General features: G+C 38.9%; 1 protein-coding gene across 1 annotated transcript in view; it reads right to left on the bottom strand.

Annotated features, from left to right (window-relative positions):
- EPB41L4B (erythrocyte membrane protein band 4.1 like 4B) overlaps positions 1-21688 on the bottom strand; it is a 139175-nt gene that overhangs the window by 9073 nt on the left and 108414 nt on the right. The window contains exons 22-24 of the mRNA XM_041483197.1: positions 20036-20140; positions 17037-17175; positions 16517-16594 (exon numbers count right to left, since the gene is read on the bottom strand). Coding sequence (XP_041339131.1) covers positions 16517-16594; positions 17037-17175; positions 20036-20140 — 322 coding nt within the window. The remainder of the gene's footprint in view (positions 1-16516; positions 16595-17036; positions 17176-20035; positions 20141-21688) is intronic.

The following is a 21688-nucleotide window of genomic DNA, read 5'->3' as shown; positions in this document are numbered from 1 at the left end:
AAGGAAAGCAGCATCATGGGTGAGTCTCTTCCTTACCCTAGCACTGGAGTTGAGTTTATTGCGTGAAGTCAAAAGTCTCAGAGTAGCTCAGAAAGCAAAACAACTCCCTGACCAGAACCTAAATGTTATGCCTTCCCCACACAGCCTCTCTCCCTGCCCTAGGAGGAAGACATACCTTTAAATATCTCCTAACTCACATGGAAGAAGCAGACTTCTAACATTTCCAGGGTACTTTCTTCTCCCTGTCATGGCAGCATCAGTAGAAAGATGCCACCTGGAAACTGAGAACAGAAGGGCAGAGCCAACTCTACTGCCTACTTCAAAGCTGCAGCTCCTCCAGCATCTGGAGACCCTCAGCAGCTTCCAGGCTTTACCTGGGATGGCATATACAAAGGGAAAAGGAAGAGGGAAGAGGAAGTGGGTAGTTCCATGTGCAGGATGATCTCAGGAAGCTGAGCTCTAGCTGCTCAGAGAAGTAAAACACAGTAGCTGTCAGTGCATGGACTGTCTATAGACCAGAGTGAGGTTTGCTATCTGCTTTGGTATGAAACAAAACAAGTAACATCTTTAAAGTCTACGGCTGGGCACAATTCCTGTCGTGGCAGATGGAGCAGCAATCTCAAACACATTATTTAGATGGGCATTTTCTGGTACAGTCAGGCTCTTCCACAAGAGCAAAAGGGACTAACTGGTGTCACAGGGGCTACAGAAATAGCTTGAGCAACAAGAGGTTAGAGCTGTGCTCTCCTTAACAGCACAGACAGGCTTTTAAGTACGAAACTTGATTTCAAGCACACTTGCTCTCTCTGCAGGAGTGCCAAGAGTCTTGCAGTCAAAGTCACAGCCATAAAACAGCCTTTAAGGCAGGCCCCATGAGTAACTGTCAGGTGGCAGCGGCATGGCATGAAAGGAGGGTGAAGAAGGCTGGCATTCCAGCAGCATCTCACATGCTGAAGGCTTGTTTCACAACCTGAAATGCCCCTTGCATTGACCTTGAAAGGTCAGGGTTCATTAGCATAGCAGAACTACTTTGGACAAGTAGCTCCTTATCTGGAACATTTAGCTTGGCAAGTTGAGAATTTACTAAGCTTAAAAGAACAGTTGACTCTCAAAAAGAAAACAAAACAAAGCAAAAAAACCCAAAGGATTGGCATAGTCTCAAGAGAAGTCCAATGGCTGAGTAATCTTTAAGGTGAAAAATCTGAAAACCAGTCAGATATAACAGTCACATCAATTTTCGTGGGAAAAAAAAAAAAAAGCAAAAATTTATTCCTCTGTGGATAATTTTCTGCTAGTACTCAAAGATCCTTATTGCATTATTGCTGTCCATTGGGGTGGATTCCTCCAATATTTTGGAGGAATCTTTGCCACAGCCAGAAAGAATTAACAGCACTGATTTTCCTTGATATTTATATAGCAAGGGAGAATGAAGAAGAGAGAAGGAAGAAAAAGGACAAAAGGACAAAAGGACAAGAGTCTTCTCCTTTTCTTAGCGTTTGGTATAAAATCAGTTATTTGCTATTTTTATTAGATGGAAATATTATAAATGTCCTTGCTTTGGCAAAAAAATACTACTTTTGGGAGAAGTGGGCTTAATTTGGACATGTTCCCTTGCCTTTGGAATAGTATGTTCACTGCCCTGGCACAATTATCCTTCCACAAAGGTCCAGTAACATTTTCTGCTGTTGACACTTTGCTTCACTGCCATCCCCTGCACCTTAACCAGAGGCATTTGTAACATTATGGTGAAGATGTGTGACCTCAGTGGGTTTGCACTGTCACTTTATATACTGACCAGATGGAAGACAGACTTTAGGTCAAACACTTCACTGGATTCCCATGCATTGCAGCAAGAAGAGGCAGAGCTTCTAACAAACACCTGAAGCAGTGTCATAAATACGGCCCTCAGGATACACATACAGCCAGAGGAATATTCCGTGGTGCTTTATTTCAAAATACACAATGTAAGTTGAATACCATCATATCTATAGAGCACAGAGACTTTTTTCTACTCATCAAATTAATCAAATTAGAAAAGGACATCAGCTAAGATGTCTGGAGGATATTGCAATACCATTTCCCTGTCCTGACATGTGACATGACTTAAAAAATATCACTTAACATTAGGCCTAGTTTCCAAAACCAGTGTGAAGATTCCAGGCTCCACAATTTTTCAGTAAAGCTCCTTGTCTGCTGTCATACCATTTCAGTGGCTGAAATGAATACTGAGGCAGAAAATGTAAAAACCCAAGGAGTTTCTGGTACTTTTTACCATGCAATATCTACAGGGACAAACAAATTCTTTTGAGTGGGAGCAGTTTCAGGCTGAAATAATTGAACACTCGGATTATGTCAACCCTAGTTCATGTCCTTCTCATGTGGCAACATAATCAGCACGACAGGTAGGCATAATCACTGCCAGGATGCACAGGGCAAAAATCAGACCAAAACAGTGCAGCAAACTTGCAACAGGACAGAAACATAAATCAGCAACATTATTGATTAATTAGTCTTGGAAAAAGCTGTGTGAACTTAATGCCCTGATGAACAACATTTGGTGCAAATCCCACACGCGTTGCATGACAGGCCACCTTCTTTTCATAGGACGCAGGATTTTTTCTAGTTTTTGAATTGATATCCAGGTGCTGGTTTCAGCAGACAGATTTTGTTCACACTCATTAAAGAGGGCACTTCTGCAGAAATGTACTATTGAAAACACCCTGAGGCACTAAATGAGAAGTTTCTTAAGAGGATGGGTTTCTGTTCAAGCCGCTAAGCCAGGGAGGAAGAAGCTACATGTTCAGAACCTCCTTTCCCTGTCACTCTCTCTGAGGAGACAACACTGGAAAATCTCCCTCACAGTTCCATCTGGTATTTGGGTCTCCCTTACTCATCTTGTAAAAAACTAGGGGAGTCTGGAGATCAATTAAATACTTCCAAGAATATTCTTTGATTCCCAAGAACCACATAAGTGCATCCAAGTCTTTGACTCATCTGATTTGGTGTGAGTTTCCACAGGAGCACTGTACTGCAGTACAAAGTCCCCCTTCCCACAGGTACCTCTCAATTCCTTCTGGTAAACTCAAAAAGCTCCACTTTGAAAGCTCCATGTTCATCCCACAGTATCCTTGATGAGACAAGTTCTCTTGGGGTCCCCTCAAATGGTGAGCTTGTCATTCCTCTGCTCACTGATGTACACCAGCCCTTCTTTGGACCTTGCTGCAGGCTGAGTCCACCTGTCCTGGAACATGACCTGGCAGCACACACCGCCTTCTTGATGTCTCACCAGCTGCTTGTACTTTCCTCTCCATCAGGTGTTTTCCTCCCTCTTAGAGGGATACTGTGCAATTCTTCCTAACACAGAGGCATTGTCAGGAGGTGGCTACGTGGCTCCTTGACTGTGCTCCAGTGACTTCTGTCTCCCAAACGGATGTCAAGGGAGTTCGTGAGAGTAGAAGATGTAGAAGGCTCTGTCTCTGCTAAAGCTTGGATTTGCTGCAGTTATAACATTTCACAGATACTTTATGCCTAGTAGTTTGTGGCTGCAGTATAAACTATATGCTATTTGCAAGCTGGTCTACCTAAATCACAGTAGTTAAGATGCTCTGGATATAATCCTGAATCTTCATGTCACCTTCTGTAACAATTTACAAGGACAGCCCTACAAATTTTAGTTGGTGCTATGGCTTTTTAATGCTACCTTTAGGGATCAAGTACTCTACATTTTCACTCTAAGGACTGTAATTATGGGTTGCAAGCAAAGGGATTTTAGAGGTATTGGGAGAGCATGAGGGACGATGGTAATAGTGTTATTAAATCAGTCCAGCATCTCTAAAGCACATTGGAAGAAAATGCAGGTCTTGGATCATTTTTAAAACATAACTTTGCCTTGTGAATATTTTTGAGAAGTCATTCTTCAAAAGAATACAGAATAAGAACAATTCAGATGTGACAAAACAAGACAGTGTCCATGCTCTCACAGTCTTTAGGATTTTCAGTACTCTTTCGCTGGTGCTGTGAAGGTGAGCAAGCTTAAGCAGAACATAACCACAGAATGGGCTGGCAGCCCAGTCACCATCCCCTGAGGAAAATGTGGCGAGGCAAAATGATGTCACAGTCTTGGTGTGTTGGCTAAAATGCAGACTAAAGATTTCTTGGTCTTTGTTTAAAATACAGAAATTAAACAAACAGAAAGCAGTAGGTACCCACTGTATATGGTTTCTCTCCAACAGTTGCTGCATTAGCTGCATTTCTGGGACAGTCAGTGCAAAATTACTTTTTTTGTCCCTTGGCTTTTACCAATGAAATCAACGGTGATCCAGTGGCAGGTGCCTACACCACGTGCACAGCTAACAAAATCAAGTGGTATCTCTGCAGATGGAGGCTGTTTTCACAGAAGAAAGTCACTAAAGATGGATAACATGAAGAGGAGGAAATGAGTGTTGTGATTCCTTCCAGCTGAGAGTGCCCCAGGTAAGACATATACTTCCCAATTTCATTGCCAGCAAGCAGACTGTATTCTGTACCAGATGGAAAAACTCACCCCTCACCACACCTGATTATTTCTAAGTATAGACACTGATGGCTCGTCACTCAATAAATGTTAGTTCAACGGGACTTACTAACACGGAGAATTTGAACCTAGGAACATTCCCACAAAGGTTGATTAATAACCATGTGACACACCTGCCCTTTTTTAGAACCCTCAGCATCACATTCCTCTCTTGAAAAGTTATGACACATTGGCACAAACAGTGCTTGACCTTAGTCCAACAGAAACAAATAGTTTGTCTCTCTAGTGTAATCAATCTCTACTTGTTTAAGAGCAAAAGCTGGCTGAAAGTCCTTAAGCATCTAGAAACTCAACCCATCACAGTCTCCTTGAATGTCAAGATAGTAGGAAATACTTTGCACCAATTTTCTGTCCTATTTTTCTGGGCTATTGAGCTCTGATAAAATCCCCAGGAGTTTATACAGTTCATTACTATAAAGGAAAAGAATAGCACAGGTAGATTAAAGTCAGTGGAGCTGCAGAAAAAGTTAAAATTACAAACTGGTGCCCTATTTATATATCTATACAGAAGAACACTTGAGTGTATTTTCACCTTCAGCATGTGACCAGTCCCAGGGACTACTGCAGCCTTAATCTATGTATGTGCCTACAAATTTTGGTGACCTCTCACAAGTTACAATCTCAAGTACACATAAGAGTGCTGACTGCTGTGCTGTGCTACAACTGTCTCACTACTGTAAAAGCCTACTCTGAATTCAGCTTCTATAAGACAATAATAATTTCCCATTATAATATGTCACCTTTTCCAACACGTAGGAAGCAGAGCATTGCTTCTTTAAATGTAGTGGATACAAATCTACTTGATCCTATCAACAAGACCAGCTGGAGTAGAAGACGAAAGTCTATAAGGAGCAATGTGTTACTTGGTTTAAGATTCATGCATGAACAAATTCAATCCCATAACTAGTAAATGTTTTGTGATAAATGTTATAAATAAAAACCTATTTATTCATAACCTCACTCCCTTGACTATGAATAATTCATATTGCCAACCATCAAGCATTAAATAAACACAAAGATTCTGTCTTGCAAGTAAAATCTAGTTGTGTTCAAACACAAGAGCTCATTAGGCATATACATATTCAAACACCTGCATTGTAATACTTTGCCAATTCAGTGCCGTGAAACACATCGCATGTCTCTGTGTCTGTGAGATATTACCCTAGAAGCCAGTCTCCCAGTCTGAGACACTGCACTCAGGTATGTCCCATGGCTAAAGAGATTAGTCCCAGCCAAGGAATAATCCAAATCAATTAGGGCTATTAGCACATAACTCACTCTTGCCCATCCTTAATTACAAAAGAAATATCTCCTTTGGACCAAGAGCACAAGTATAGAATTCTTCTGCTTGGCCCAGGAATGACAGCAGTTTCAATGCCAGAAAGCTGTTCTCATTTGAGGAGAGCTGTGCTTCCCCATATTTTGTTTATTGAGCAAAGGATTGAGAGGATCCCTTATTAAAGATGTCTCTGTAAAGACAACTGAAGAACATTACAGGGAGTAGGAAAAGTAAAATGGAAATGAGAGAGAGGCCAAACAATGACAGTCCTCTCCCCAGAGATCTGCTTGTGGCACCTCTTCAACAGAAGAAATACAGTATGAATAAAATGTCCTGGTCCCCAATCACCAACTTCCTGCCCATCCCAACAGAAGCTCACAGGGGAGGCACACTGGGCCTGAAAATTTCCTGTGAGTCATGTTTTCAACACCACTGCCTCAAAGACCCCTTCCCAGCACCATGTGGTGATGGACAAGGTGAAAACACTGTTGTCTGGCAATCTTTGCTGATGCTGTGGTCCCTGAGAAGATTATAGTTTACTCTTTCAATTCAGAAAAACCCTGAAGTCTTCTAAAATGTAAAAGGAGCAAAAACTGGTCCAGTCAACTTCATAACTTGGGAATGATGAGGGGGCTTATGGTGCTTACTTTTAAATTTCTTCCCAAGAGCCCTGGGATAGCTGCAGGCTAAGACCCAGGATACACTTTTTTCTTGTGGGAGGGTAAGAGCAGGGTATCATTCTGATTTGTTGTTGGGTTTTGGTTTTTGGTTTGGTTTTGGGGTTTCTTTTGCAATCCTGTGCCTGGTGCTTTTTGAGTGTGCTCTCTATGATCTTGGGAACTAATTGTTGCTGGTGCAGGAATGTGCCCGACTTGAGCCACACTACAGATGTACAGAAAATTCTTTATCCATACTGCCTCACCACCCTGCTCTTGGTGAGGAAGAAAAGAGAAAGCACAGTTTCCTCAACTCTTTCTCAAAACCAGTAGCAGCAAGACATGAGAGATCTGAAGGGCAAAATTACTTTAGAGGCACACACAAACATGGGATCTCCTGACCACAGATATTTTGAAGAGAACAAGTTTTGTCTGAAGTCTGGGCAGCTCAGCCACTGATGCAAACATCAGATTCTATCTGTATGTGAGCACTTGAGCTTCATGGTTATAAATTGTGACAGTTTGCTCAACTTGGATGAAGCATGAGATGAGTGCCAAATCGTGCACAAATTCAGGTGGTCGGAGGCCCACTGTGCTTGGCACATGACTTCCCATCTCCAGCACTGCCAAGAGGGCTCTCAGCAGAGCACGTGCACATGGCTGGGTGTGTATGCCAGATGGCAGGGCCAGCTCCTTCATCACAATCCGTCCTAGCAATATCTGGTACTTTGCCAGAAGACGCCAGGTGACATTCCACAGCACTGGAGCACTTGCAAGATTCTAGTCAACCTTTTGACAAAGGACCAATAAATGACATTAACTTGCTAAATGAATTTCATAGAGGTTTACTTTCCTGACCTCACCAGCTGTATCTCCGAGAAAGTAGGGGCTTTTTGTTTTGTTTTGCTGAAAATGAGAAGAATGTCATACCATAAAGCAAACCATAAATCCATAGTGATTGTTTTGTGAACAAGTTCCAAGGAATAATTCTGAGAAGTATGCAAGAACTGTTTTCTATTAATCAGGCTTAAAATGGTTGTACAGAACATCTAATTCTGTAGAATTTTTCTTCCTCAGCTCAAAACAGTTTAGCTTTTTTTTCCAAAGAGTCATATGAGGGATATGAACAGAAGGGAACCCTTCCTACTGAGGTCATTGGTTTGCAATCCAGTTACCATGATAGCTAATAAGTTAGAATAAGGGAACTCCTATTTTCTTTCTCCCACAATTGAATCACAAATTTCTTCTATGATATTCAATAGCTGGGACAAGGCACAGAACTGTGGAATTACCATAGATGTGCTGAGGTTTATGAAAACTTCAATTTTATCAGTTTGACTTATTGGTTATTCTACTATTGCTATTCCTCTGAGTTATAAGATTTGTACTAGGCTTTGTATAAAGTCATAGAAAAAGATCTGTCTGGATGTAAATCTCACAAGTCAATGATTGTATTTCTGTTTTGGTTTTGCTTGCTAGTAGACAAACTACAGAAAATTAAATATATACTATGCTTCAGTACAGAATTTACCCACTGTTGTGAATAACAGCAAAAAGTAGAATAGGCCAGAAGAGAAAATCTCTGGTCACTAAGATACCAATTGTGGCTCATCAAAAAGGACTGCTACGGCTTAGGAATTGTCATCAGAAAATGCCTATTTATTCAAACTGAATGTGTTACAAAAGAAATGGTGCTGATTCAATTTCCTCTATATTTAAAAAATAAATTTTAAAAGGCTTGAATCAGCACTTTGTCAGTGCAGTTTTTAGTGCCTAATTCAGAAATGACATTTTGATTGGAAATGTGAGTTCATTGAAATTAATAACCCAACACCACTTGAAAATGAACCACTATTTAATTTCAAATTGGCCTGATCTTTCTATCTACCCTTCTTAATACTCTCTGACATTCATTTCAGGATATTTTTCAATACAGACTTTTGAAAGGAAAATGTAGACAATCAGATTTTACTTTAATCAAAGAAGAAAAAAATAATTTCTTATCAGTTCTGATTATTCAATTGTGTGGCAAATAAAAAGAAAGTTTACTTGATCTTTTTGCTGGTTTTACAAGTTGAGTCACTCATCCAGTCAAAAAACAGTTCAGAAAGCAGATGTTCCCATTTTCTGCTGAAGCCTGGAGACACTCAATTGAAATTTCACAGAACAGCCAAGCTGTTAGTATCACACTTGTTATAACATGGAAAAATGTGAATTAGAATTACACATATATCAATTCATTAGATGGCTGAAAAGAAAACAAACACACAATAGTTACTCACTGAAGTCTAAATGCAATTGTCACTAATCACAGTGAGGAACAGAAATTAGGAACTTCGCAGCTGCTGAGACAAAAGGAATAATGTACTTCTCAGGTCAAAAGAAAGGTGATCAATATGCCTTTTATCAAAAGTCTTTGTGAGAGCTTCACCACTGTACTTGTCTCATTGAGAGAAAATGTAAAAAGATATACCTGGTTTCAGTCTTTGCACAGAAGCTGAGCATTCCTGTATCACATTGATTATTGCAGAGTGGAAGAGGAGACTCAGCCAGTACAAAAAGATGATGTTTTATACTCTATGTCTGGAAAGCATTGTCTATGTATTGTTCACTTTTATTTTTCTTAGGCAGATATTACACTTGCTTACTGCTGCTCAGAACATGGAACATATTTGCTTGAAAAGTAAAGCAACAATCTTAAATAAAAAAGACGCTGAGCAAAAGTATGATTGAACATATCAGACCTGATTTACAACAATTCAGAGGTTATAAAAGCTTTGCTAAAGATTTGTCTTCTCCGCTTGCTGTAGGAGGTAGATGCCAGCTGGTTTAAAATCTGTTTGCTTGCATTTACTTGATTCCTTTCACTGACTCTGATGTTGCTTTCAAGCAAAAGAGAAAGCTGCTACTGGCATGGAATGATCCTTTATTTTTTTCTGAGGAGGCAGGAGAAAGAGATTTCAGGTAGAGTTTTCTTCTTATTTTTCTTTTTTTTTTCTTTCTTTATATTAAAGCTTCAATAGCATTCATGACCCTCAAGTTTTCTGACCTTCCTAACACTGCTGAAGTGGTGGCAATCTATATAATTTCAGAGGTACTGAGAAAAGCTCTGGACTAAAAATGATAAGTGCACTAATTGCACAAAAGGAGAAGCACACAGGCACACAGACAGTCTTGCACTGCCCTGTCTGTGGTGTTTGGCAGATGCTCTCCATCATCAGGTTACAGACTCCCTGGGACCTTGCCTGTCAGCTGGCCTCAGGTCACCATCACTGCAGTCAAGCACATCCTATAACCCCTCCCATAAACCGATCAAACTTTAAAGTAATTTCAACACCCACAGTACTTCCACTGGGGTACTACTCCAGAAACTACACTGCTTTGCAAATGTAGTTTATCACTTCTACAGTCCTCAGGAGAGCCATCTGTGAAACCCCAGAGCTTCATAGATTATTTGACCTAAAGCTAAGTAATTTTGTTTGTAGGGTTAGTGTTCAGCCTCACTAAGGAAGCTGGAGCAGATTAAACCATCCAGCACCCATCTACATGTGCAGCTGTGACACCACAACCTCAGTCCTCCAGCTTCACAGGCAAATCTGGAAATGGCCACTGAACCACGCATCGTACAGGCACAGCAAACATCCCACCACTGTGCAACAATCTCACAGTCATTAGCTACAGAGCATTTTCTATCTCTGCAGGCACACAGGTTCTACAGGATCCTCCAGTCGTCTGGTGTAAATATCTTCTCAAATGAGATCCCATCTGCTCAGGCCTGCTATGGAGTACAGCCAAAGTCTTAAGTTCCAGAACCAGCTCTGCTTGCATGATCTGGCAGAAACCAGATTTACTGATAGACATTTGCACATTTTATAACTTCTACAACCATAAAGCAGGTGCATGGAATGCCAGAGAATGGTTAGGACAGCATATGAAAAAGGACAAAAAGTGACAAAAAAATAAATGCACGTGGCAGAATTTATCACCTCTCCAGGAAAAAGATTCTGCCCTCTTGATCCAAACTATCTTCTGACATTGCACCTTACCTTCATCTCAACTTTTATAAAATGTTAGCCAATGGATCACTGATAATTTAAAAGCACTGAATTATATGATACCTGCCTCAAAGTTTTTTTCTGTTTAACACCATTCCCTATATTTGGCTCATATACACATCATATCTAATTTATCATGGGGTCCACAGGTGCAAAGTCAGCAATGGATTTCACTTTGTGGATTTTTTTTTTTTTTTGAGAATTCACTTTCAATTAATTGAAGAAATAGAAAAGTGTTGAATCATTTGTCATATATCTACAGAGTGCACCAAGTTGTTCTGCTCAGTATACAGATAATGGGGGAAAATATACTGAGCCAATGAATTTAAATCACTTAAAAGAGAGGAAAAATAAAAAGTAAATGTAGAAGCTTGGAGTTCATCTTTTAGAATTCCCTCTTGTTTCTTCACTGACTTTTTCCATAATGGATGAATGGGACAAAATCTGTAAATAGCAATCCCTAAATAGCAAAGAGTTTTAGGTAATTTAGTGAATTTTAAACTAAGATTCAAGGGGCTGTCTCTGAGCCTGACACTCCATTATCTTGCATGTTAGTAATTCAACAGACTGCTTATGAAACTGGCATCTACCAATAAAGCCCTGTACTTTGCAGAGCTACATATTAGTCACAAGTCCTATTTATAATTCTTTATGTATTCACCCATTTATCTGGTTGCCCAAAGACTATGATTGTTCTAAAATGTTCTAAGTCCCATCCCTAGTTACTGACGTGCCTTATATAACCTAAATGATGCTCAGGTAACCTGCATCTGCTTGATTCAAGCTGTGTGCTCCCAGGAGCCTTACGCTGGATGGGCCCCGAGCACTTCCAACAAATCCCCAGTCAAATGTCCCGTGCTCAGTTTGACTGAGCCTTACAGTGCATCCCTTTGCAATGTGTTCTCATCCAGCTGGTGCCCTTTTCTTGCAGGAGAAAATAATGGTCTTTGCAACATGAGTAAATTTAGAGTATTCCTTGAGTTCACATGGAACTAGATTTATTGCCTGTTGCTGTAAGTTTTTTGTATTGATGTTGTTTGCTTTAGTGATTGCTGTTCTTCGCTTTATCTTAGTTTAATAGCGAGTTAAAGGGCATGAACTTGAAACTGGTAATAAATGTGCATTTGACATCCTGCTTTTTGCTTTTACTTCTTATTCCTATGTGTAACAGACAAACTGTTTCTTTTTGCAAATTCTTTTGCTCATAATTTTTCATTGCATGTAAATTTGAGTGTGCAAATACTGTTAATTGAGAAGCTGGCTTGGGAAATAACATTTTTAATATTCCCCATTGTATACTTATTGCATCTAATTCATCTTATACTAAGAAACTTTGTTGTTGTTTTTGTGATAAAGATGTAAAATTCTGAAATATATCACTCAGTCTTCAAGAGTCCTATTTTTTCTTCAGTATGTAGTTCACTGTAAGTAAAGCATTTACAAATTTGTCTCTGAGCTGTTTCAAAGATCTTGGGGGCATGCAGAGATACTTGATCTATACTTTCAGTCAGTTAGATAGTAGATACATGCTAATGTTCTTATCAAATATCAGTCTTGAATTACATTATACTCACTCTCGTTTAGAACTCAATGCCAAAAGGACTGGTTATGGAGATATTAGAGTTTGATATGTTTGCCTGTCTTCCACTGAAAAATTGCTTTGCACAGAAAGTGAAAAGTTCTTCATTTCAAAATGAAGGCAAGAAGTACTGAACTCACTTCCCACTCCGTTATTTGGCTTATTGCAACTTTACAACATTTTCATAAAAATTTAGCAACTAAAAATTAAATTAACTCTTCCTTATTAATAGAACAAACATTAAAGGGAAGTAGAATGAAAAGATACATTACTTATTTTGCTCTATTCACTACCTCTTGCTCACTATCTACTGAGAGTTTGCAGGGATGTTTTATCACCTCCATCAAGATACAAAAACTTCTCCCATTTTCCCCCTGAGCTGACTCACTTTTGACATGGTTGCCTTCACTTTATTTCCAAAATAGTAGATGCTAATGCATCAAATTCTGTACACTTTCAGACTAAGTGAGTGAGATCCCTTTGAATGAACTGGACTGCATACCCTAGCAATGCTATCACTAAAATAGGAATACTTGTTTCCAACTAATCCTAAATAAAAATATCTTGTATTACACTGAAAGCATTTATTTTTCATTTTTAAACTATCATACTGGTAATTTATACCTTTTAAACGTTATATCTCAAGCTTTAAATAGGCAAATAATTTTCTACTTTCCGTTTTCCACCAATAGATGGCAGGTCAAGCTCTAGAAAATTATTCACTTGATACAGCATGAGATAGTGTGTAATTTGAAAGTACATAGCCAGCTGTAAATTACTGCTCTCTGATACCTCTTTGGATGCGATCATGACTTAGTCCTAGCCCATCCACCTTGTATTACAAACCTTAGTCTAAGTTTAGGAATAGCTCCATGTTGCATGTAGAACTCTTATTTCTTTTGTTCCACTCCATTAGGTGAAACTGAAGTTTGTGCACACTGATTTCTCTCTTGGTCAAGAAGACATTGTCAGTGTGGTGTAGCAGCTGTTATATTCATTCAGTGTCTTAAGACTGAGCTTTCTGTAACTAAACAAGAAAAGCTCTGCATTCATACACACGTCAGAAATCACACCAATCATAAGCCACAAAAGAATAGCTTAAAGCTCAGTGATTTCCAGTTCCAGCTAGAAACACAAGGAGCGAGTGCAGGAGGAGAAAGAGACTACTACACTGACAAAACTTATTCTAATATACCTCATTAAGGATGCTCTTAATGTGTTAAAATAATTCTTTGTATATGATGCTGCATTTTTTTAAATCCATTTGCTTTTCTGAAACACAAAAGCAGGAGGGATTGAATCTTGTTCACATACAAGCTAAAAGGATACAGTGCTAAAATTCACAATAGAGTGATAAAAAAAGATGAAGACTCATGCTATAATTGTTTTAAGGACAACAAGTAATATGTTGTAGTCAATTAATTGTAGGATCTAATTGAAAAATGAATAGAAGTGTGCATAAACCACAGGGGTTTAGGACTGCAGAGCACAAAAGGATACCTTTCCCTCTAGGCAATCTGCATTAGTAAATGTACATTATTTTTCCTGCAAAATGATTTCCTGAAATCAGTCTGCCTCATAATTGCCCTGCTGTTACTGGCAGTCTAAGTATTGATGACTAAGTGACCATTAGAGCTCAGCTGGTTCTTGTATATATCACAATACCTCCTCCAGGCTGACAGAGTAGACAAATTTGATTGCTCTCATCCCTGCATTGCAGCCTTGATGATTTCTATTAATTCACTCTATTCAGTAATCCTTACATTTTTATAAGTTAATTTGGTTTTCTGAGCTCCACTTCTAAGTGTAATTCTCAGCACATATTCCACTGTATTTGGTAGCTTTCACTGTTTTGCTGGCAACAGCAGCAAAACATGGATAAAACCCAAGGGCATCAGGAAGCATCAGTGGTTAGACAATGAACAACGAAGATCATGCACTTCACTCAGTGACTATTAATCACCCTCTACCAGTAATGCTACAGAAAAGAAGGGAGGATATCTAAAGCTGCTTCAAATGACCAGCTCTCCAGTGAACTGGGGAAGTTTGGAAGCATACATCATGACCAAAACAAATTACAAAACCTAATTTTGGATGACCAATTTAGGTGTCTTTGTCTTTCTAGTCCAGACAACAAAGACAAGAGAGCTGTTTGAATAACCCTCTGCAGGAAAACCCTGACTACACAGGAATCTGAACTTCCGTCTCTATCACCTCAGGCAAATACCCCAAATAAGACAACATGAACGACCCCTTCAGATAGTGTATCTGTCACTGAATGTGAAATAAATGGATGCAATTAATAACCAAATTCCCAAGGGCCAGGTCACAGCATACAAAACCAGCACATGACCACAGACTCGAGAGTAACACGATGCTAAGCTGTACATTACCTTGATAAATAACAAATTTATCAATAAATAAATCATATAATTTCAAATAACAGACAGCACATTCTATCACAACAGAACTATTAAATAATCAGACTGTCTCAAAGCTACACATTTGCCCTTAGCTTGTCTTTGCTTGGAGCCTCTCTCCCGGAAGAGTAAACTTTTCATTCAAACCTCAACTGAGAGCAGCCTGTAGTCAGTGAAACTGCAGAGAAAGGTCTGTAAACAATACCTGCTCTGTAGAGAACAAGCTGACCTTTATAGATGTTAAACAAAACAAAAAGGGTTGATTGATGCTGGGCAGTACCTGCTCTCCAAAATATTAAACCTAAGAAAGTCAATGGAAGGTTAGTTCATGAACATACAGTGTGATAAATTATGTCAGTGGGTGGTGGGGTAGGGAAGGGGAAAGCATAATTTGGTAAAATATTTAGGGCAAAAAGCCTGTATATTAACCTGGAAAAGGAAAAAGTGTGTATTGCTGATTTCTGTTAAATGGAAAAAAAAAACAAAACCAACCAAACTTATGTTACCTAGAGCAGGTCAGTTGCTGAAATCTTCATGACTCATTTATTAAATTCTGATTAACACAGTAAGACATCATATGTTATTTAGCATAAGAAATTGATTTGTAAATTCCAACAGATAATTACAATTTAGCCACAAATGTGCTACTAATATAGAAAGGGACAATCTAACCTAGATAGAATCATGAAATCACTTATGCTGGAAAAGGCCCTCCAGATCAAGTCCAACCACAACCAGCACTGCCAAATTCCCTCCTTAAACCATGTCTCTGAGAGCAACATCTACAAATCTTTTAAATACCTCCAGTGCTGTCAACTCAACCACTTCCCTGGGCAGCCTGTGCCAATGCTTTATAAACCTTTCAGTGAACAAACTGTTACTAATATGCAATTTAAGGCCGTTTCTTCTTTTCCTCTCACTTCTGATCTGGGAAGAGACCGATACCTATCTTGCTGCAACCTCCTTCCTGCTAGTTTCGGTTTCAGTCTGCCTGTGTCTTGTGGATCCCCACAGCTCTCATCCAGGGTAATAGGACATAAGCAGTTATTTACAGACAATGACAATACTGTCTTGGAAGCAAAAGACACAACCCCACAGCACCTTTCCAATACTGTAAACTAGGACCTAACCATGTACTGAAAGCAATGCCCAGGACAGAATTACCTTAATACAAAAATATTTAATGCTGTCCTTGTCATGCTTTTTATATGCTTTAACCGTGGTTTCTAGAAGACAGCAAAAATGCCTTTGGGCAGCAGAGGAAGTATCTGGCATTAGAATTTTTTGCAATGCAGGATGACTTGGAGGAAGTTAAGGATCATATTATGATTATGCAGGAAATCTGCTGAGAATCTGAGATGAAAGAGTTGAGATCACTGAAGTCAAGAGGTATTTAGATTTCAGACCGGCATCTCTCTCTGGCTTTTAATCAAAAATATAAATCACATAGCTCCAAAAAAATAAGTTCATTTTCAACACATTTTAGGCAATTTTGCCTAAAGTGAGAAAGAGAACTCTGCCGATGAAACATGAAAGTGCAGGTACATGTCTTGGGATTGGTTGTTAGGTAAGCTCTGAACAAAACTGTGGCAAAAAGAAGTGACTTTTCAGACAAGTCCCAAAAGCAAAGTTATGATTACATTAGGAATCTGTGTGAAAGGGACAAAGAAGCTTGTGAAACCAGTGCAGCAATGTGTAAAGATAGGAGAGAGAAACAAGTAGTTATCCAACAATAAATGCATTCAGAAGATCAGCCATAACACTTGTTGATGTGGACTGATTTTCAGAAATTCTGAGCTGAGTTTGACAGAGGCTCAGGATCACTGAATATCAAGAAAACTTACATTATTCTTGTGCGCTCTGTAACACACTGCATAGTATCCCATTCATTTTAGCTGCAGACAAATAATTGAAAAGTTCTACATTTTCCTGGTTACAAACTAAAACTATTTACCATTGGTGTGGCCTCTGTGAAATCCATCAGGAGGTCACCTGGCTCCAAAGCAAATGTACTCCCAGCATCTGTGGAACTCTAAAGACAAAAAAGAAACCCAGCATTGGAATAAAGAGCCATTTAATTTCTGTAATTTTGTTGGTTATTTTTGTTGGATTTTAAAAATTCCTTAAATCACAGATTGCCAAATGGATTTTAAATTTCACACCATGTTTTTCAGGTATGGCTACTCAGGAAAGAGAAAAAAACATAATTAAGCACCTTTAAAATCCACGTGAGTAATGCTGATCCACTGCCCACTAATGCTGAGGAAAAACTGTTATGGATTCTATCTGGGTCTTGGAGCAGGCTCTAAATACTTCCTTACACAACAAGTTAAACATATCACTACAACTCTGCAATAAAAACTGCTTTTAAATGTAGAATTTTTCCATCTAGGGAAAACCTTTTACTCACAGCTCCCTCCTATCCTTCCTGAACCCTCTCCCAAGTGACATGAGCTCATCTCTTCATGTGTTACCTTGCCACCGGGCGAAACCTGTGCTTGGCCTTCTGATGTTTGTGGCGTACATGTTTTCTGTGACCCTGGAGATGTTGAAGACACAGGTGTTGATGCTGCTGCTGCTGCTGCCAGTGCTGGAGGAAGGTCATCTTCGTCACTGCCATTGATAAAAACAGACAGATTTTCTCATTAGAAAATGCCACCGGACTTTTGACTGCACTTGTGTCAGAGCAGGCACTGGTAACATGTATGTCTGCTGTAGTGCTTTGAAATGAAGCTCCATTTACTCTTCCCTCTGAAAAGCAGCTACCTTTTCAAGTAAATTAGATTTTTTTTTTTTAAGCTTTAAAGATTCCTTAAAAATGGGTTGGCTAGGTACTTCTCATCTCCAAATGGAAATCTTACGGTTATTAGGTGCGAGTGGCATTTCTATGGATTATGTATATATGTATGAATGAACAGGCTAGATATTACTCCACTTTAATGTTTATTCTTTTCTAGGAAGGCTGGCAGCATTGATAAGAACAGATATGGTGACATCCATCCGTGGATCTGACTGCTTCACTGGCATCAGACAATGGTAGATTTGACACTCATTATGGAGCTAGTCTATGCTGCTATTTTCAAACTGTATTTAAAGGAATTTGACTGACTCCAAAAAGGATCGCTTTACAAATATTCTTGTGAGGGTATCTTTTTCCTGCCCCATTTATTCCATTTACAGAGAAAACATTTTATTTAAGATGAGGTTGCATGCTTTCTCTGGGCTTTAGGCCGTGAAGCTGAACTCTTTCCATCTCACCTACTGTCACTACTAAATTAAAGCCAGTAAAGAATGTTATACCTTCATTTAATTTTGCAGAACCCCATTGACTACAGACCACTAGGATCAGTCAGTCCTGAGTCAGGATGTTTCCAGTTGTTAATTACAACTGGATGGAGGTAAACAGAGGCATAATTTGGCCTACGGAAGCATTATTACTGGGAATGATGTGTGAAAAGGAAAGACTACAGATTGACAGCTTAATGCACAGTGAAAAATAATGAGAAAAATTACTTCTGCTCATAAAACAGCACTAATTTTAACTACCAATTAGGTACTCACAGTGCACAGAAGCCTGCCATGCCAGCTTGACTGCATGTATCTGCCTTGCCAGATACTTCCAGAACAGAACTACACTTGATTTAGTGCCACTTGAAGGTAGCATGCCTGGACAACACAAAAAACTTCAAAACTACATGACATACAGGTTACACAACCTTATACTGGGTTGCCTAGCAATGTTTTTTTTAATTATGATGTAAAAGGTTGGTGATTAATATTATCTTTTTCAAACTTCATTTTTTATTCCTTCTAGTTAAGGACAGAATTCAGCACCATAGCATGCACAGTACACAGGTTTTATGCTGGAAAGGAATTGTGAAATCTTTTGGACCTGTTGAATGGACATTTTATTAATGTAACAAGCCCAGAGCTGAGATGTTGACCTAGTTAATCTCTCTTTCAGAAATGTGTAGATGACATTTTCCCAGTCCTTGTTCTCCACTCTCAGCAGGAATTCACTGGCACCCTCCCCATCCTTTCTGAGTAAAGCTCCTCTGGTGTATACAAGGAAGCGGAAAAATAAGAGTTAGGGTTGATTTATCAGCCATGAAGCTATCAGCACGCTAGCTGTAAGACTGAGAAATGGCTTTCACTGTATTACTTTCACCATAATCCTTTGCTGTTTCTTCACATTTCACATATTTGCATTCCAGATACAAGATAATTTAAATTGAACAGAATTGGAGTTTACAAAAATAAAAAAAAAAAAAATTGTGGCCCATATTTTTCTCTAGGGAGTCTTTAGCCCAGCATAGGTGACACCTGTGGTTAGATGTGTATATTAGCTGTTCCTCACACCTTATACTAGACAACTGAAAATCCACATGCGAGCAAGACATGTTCAAAACTGTTCATCAGAATCTCATCAATCAAAAAGTGATGGTATGTTGCCACATGCCAGTCTTGGCCTCTTGGACCAATACCAATTTGGCTAATAGCTCATTTTCCTCCTAGCTTCAATTTGACTAGTTCTTCTGTTCTTGTCCTAAATAACTTTTCAGTTTTGGTAATGCAGACTGTTACAAAGACAATGTTCTTAACAGTGAAACAAAAAATAACAACGTATTGATATTTATTAGAATCATTCTGAAGAGACAAAAAAGTTTTCCTAATGTTGATATATATTCACTGACATTAGAATGTTGAAATCCTGGATGGACCAACAGTTGCCGTTCCACACAGAAAGCATACATATTTTTTTCTTTATTATGGCATTGGTATTCTTGTACTAATAAGTTTATGCTGACATTATCCCTTTTCCCCCTTAATTTCTGGTGGCCTTGTCCGTCTTTTCATGGGAGAACAAATCAACAGTGACTTTCTCTTCTGCTCAGTACCTCACATCTCTAGAGACTTTCAAGTGGAATGAATTATGTGTAAATGGGATGCCAAAGCCCTGTAGGCACAGATCCCTCTTTCCAGGACTAAGAGAATTCGTTTTGCTGGCTGTAGCTGTAGCAGGCTCAGCAATTTCTTCATGTGACAAATCACAGAGAGGGAGGGTGTGCTCTCTGAGAGGGAATGGCTCACAGCACAGCTTGATGCCTCAACAACTAAAGAATGTTTTCCTCATTTTGCAAATGGGGTTGTAATGAAGCCAACAGAGCAGCTCGTTCCAGCTCACACCAGGTCTTTGACGTCTCATGTGGTAAAGAGGTTTTTAATTCCTAACCCATAAGCTTGGGAAAAGGTGGATGGCCTGCAATTCAAAGGGTTAGCCACTGCATAGGAAAGGAAAATTCACTTTGCATTAAGATTCTCAGTGATGAAAGGAATGGTATCGGTATAAGATCATTATCATGTAATTGCACTCATGCCTTTCAGAAGGCACAGCTAGAACAATAATTAGCATCCCCTTTCATTTTCAGTTGTAGTAGGCAAAACCACAAAGATAATGCTGTGTGTTACTCACAAACTGTACTGCCTCGTTAACTTCCTCACACGGGGAGCTTTAACCTCCTGCTTTTCTGTAGGAACAGTTGTTGGTGTAGTTTCAGGCCTCACTGGAGCTGGACTTCTAAAAATAGCAAGAAAAACATATGTCATACAGGTTCTATTTAAACTACTTCAGGCATATCACCAAAGTTCTAACTCATCAACACTTATCTTGCAAAGTGGCAAGTGCCCATTGAAGTTCATCCTTTTGTTCCATTTATAGTTCACTGGCCAGTGTGTGTGTGTGTACAGAAAAGGATGTGTGAACTCACCCTCCTGTGCTGGGCATACCATTTATAGAAGCAGACACTGGTTACAAACACAGAGCCTATGTGAAAGACCATATGGAAATGTCACTGTTTCCAAAATACCACATTTTAATAACGGACTAGCAGTTCAGTCACATCAGAAACATTTTTACAAAATATATGTTTAACAAAAACTATTTTATGAATTGTGAAACCTGTTCTGATTAAAATATTTTTATTTGAAATTAAACATTATCCTTCCACAGCTGAAAGAGCACCTCAAGGGAAATGAACTAATGGATATGATCCAAGAAAAATGATCAAATTTTTTCCAACTTGCTAGAAAAAAGCAAAACTCAGACGTGTTTCAGATGCTTATTAATGTGAAATACATCTGCAGAGCTCCAGCAAAGGAAAGATACGGCAATGAGGAGGTCCACATGAAAGAATCTTCTCCTTAACCATTTATCAGTAGAATTGACTCAGGCTTCAATAAAAAAAAAAATCATAAATACGAAATAAAAGATCCTCATGCCCTTGGTAGGAAAGCAATTCAACCATGAGCTTGAGGAGCATGAAGACACATGAAACATCTTAAATACTGCTTTTATTTGAAACAACAGGTTATGATTAAATACACTATATGTGTACTATAAACATAATAAATATGCCAAACATTAAAAAAATAATTTGAAAGTCCTGATTAAAAATGTGTGAAATGGTATTCTGCCATCTAATCTGAAGTCAGATTCTAAATTAGTAACTTGAGCAGCCCTACTGATTGCTGATGGGACTGCACATGCACTGAGGTACATTTCACAAATAGCAAAAGTTTTTCTAGTCTACTTACATTGTATTAGCCTTCTAAAGCCTTAATAAGATAAGCATGTTTAATTTTCATCATTGCAGATCCCTCTGATGCCCCTGTGTTTTAAGCTTTGTTAACTCTCTTTGATAACTTCTGAACCTGATGTCGAGCTACAACAGAACCTACTGAGATGGCACAGCTTTCAGGTTGTATATTCAGTTTTCCTAAATGTCTCTTAGTCTTTGGAGAGTTCACAGAGCATGAGATGGAACAGTGGAAACTATTGAAGTACAAAGGGCATAAATACATAATAAACCTGATTACTAGTTCCACTTCTTATAAAACAACTTTTGTCAATTATTTACCTGCTATTTGTTCCCATTGATTTCAAGAAGTTAGTATAGATAGCAGCAAGATATCTATATCAGATATATTTCATTTCCCCAGTTCAAATTTCAGTATCACTCATTTTTATCACAGATTTCTCAATGACATTAATGCAGAACAAGCCAGCCAGATCTGAAGTCCTTTTGCTGAGTTTGTTAGGCTATTAGGCTGGCAAATAAGGGGAAGA

The sequence above is a fragment of the Pyrgilauda ruficollis genome, unplaced genomic scaffold, assembly GCF_017590135.1.
Source record: "Pyrgilauda ruficollis isolate IOZ18807 unplaced genomic scaffold, ASM1759013v1 scaffold116, whole genome shotgun sequence".
In the NCBI taxonomy this organism is placed as follows: Eukaryota; Metazoa; Chordata; class Aves; order Passeriformes; family Passeridae; genus Pyrgilauda; species Pyrgilauda ruficollis.
The sequence above is the reverse complement of the archived record's forward strand: the minus strand, read 5'-3'. Positions and strand labels throughout refer to the sequence as shown.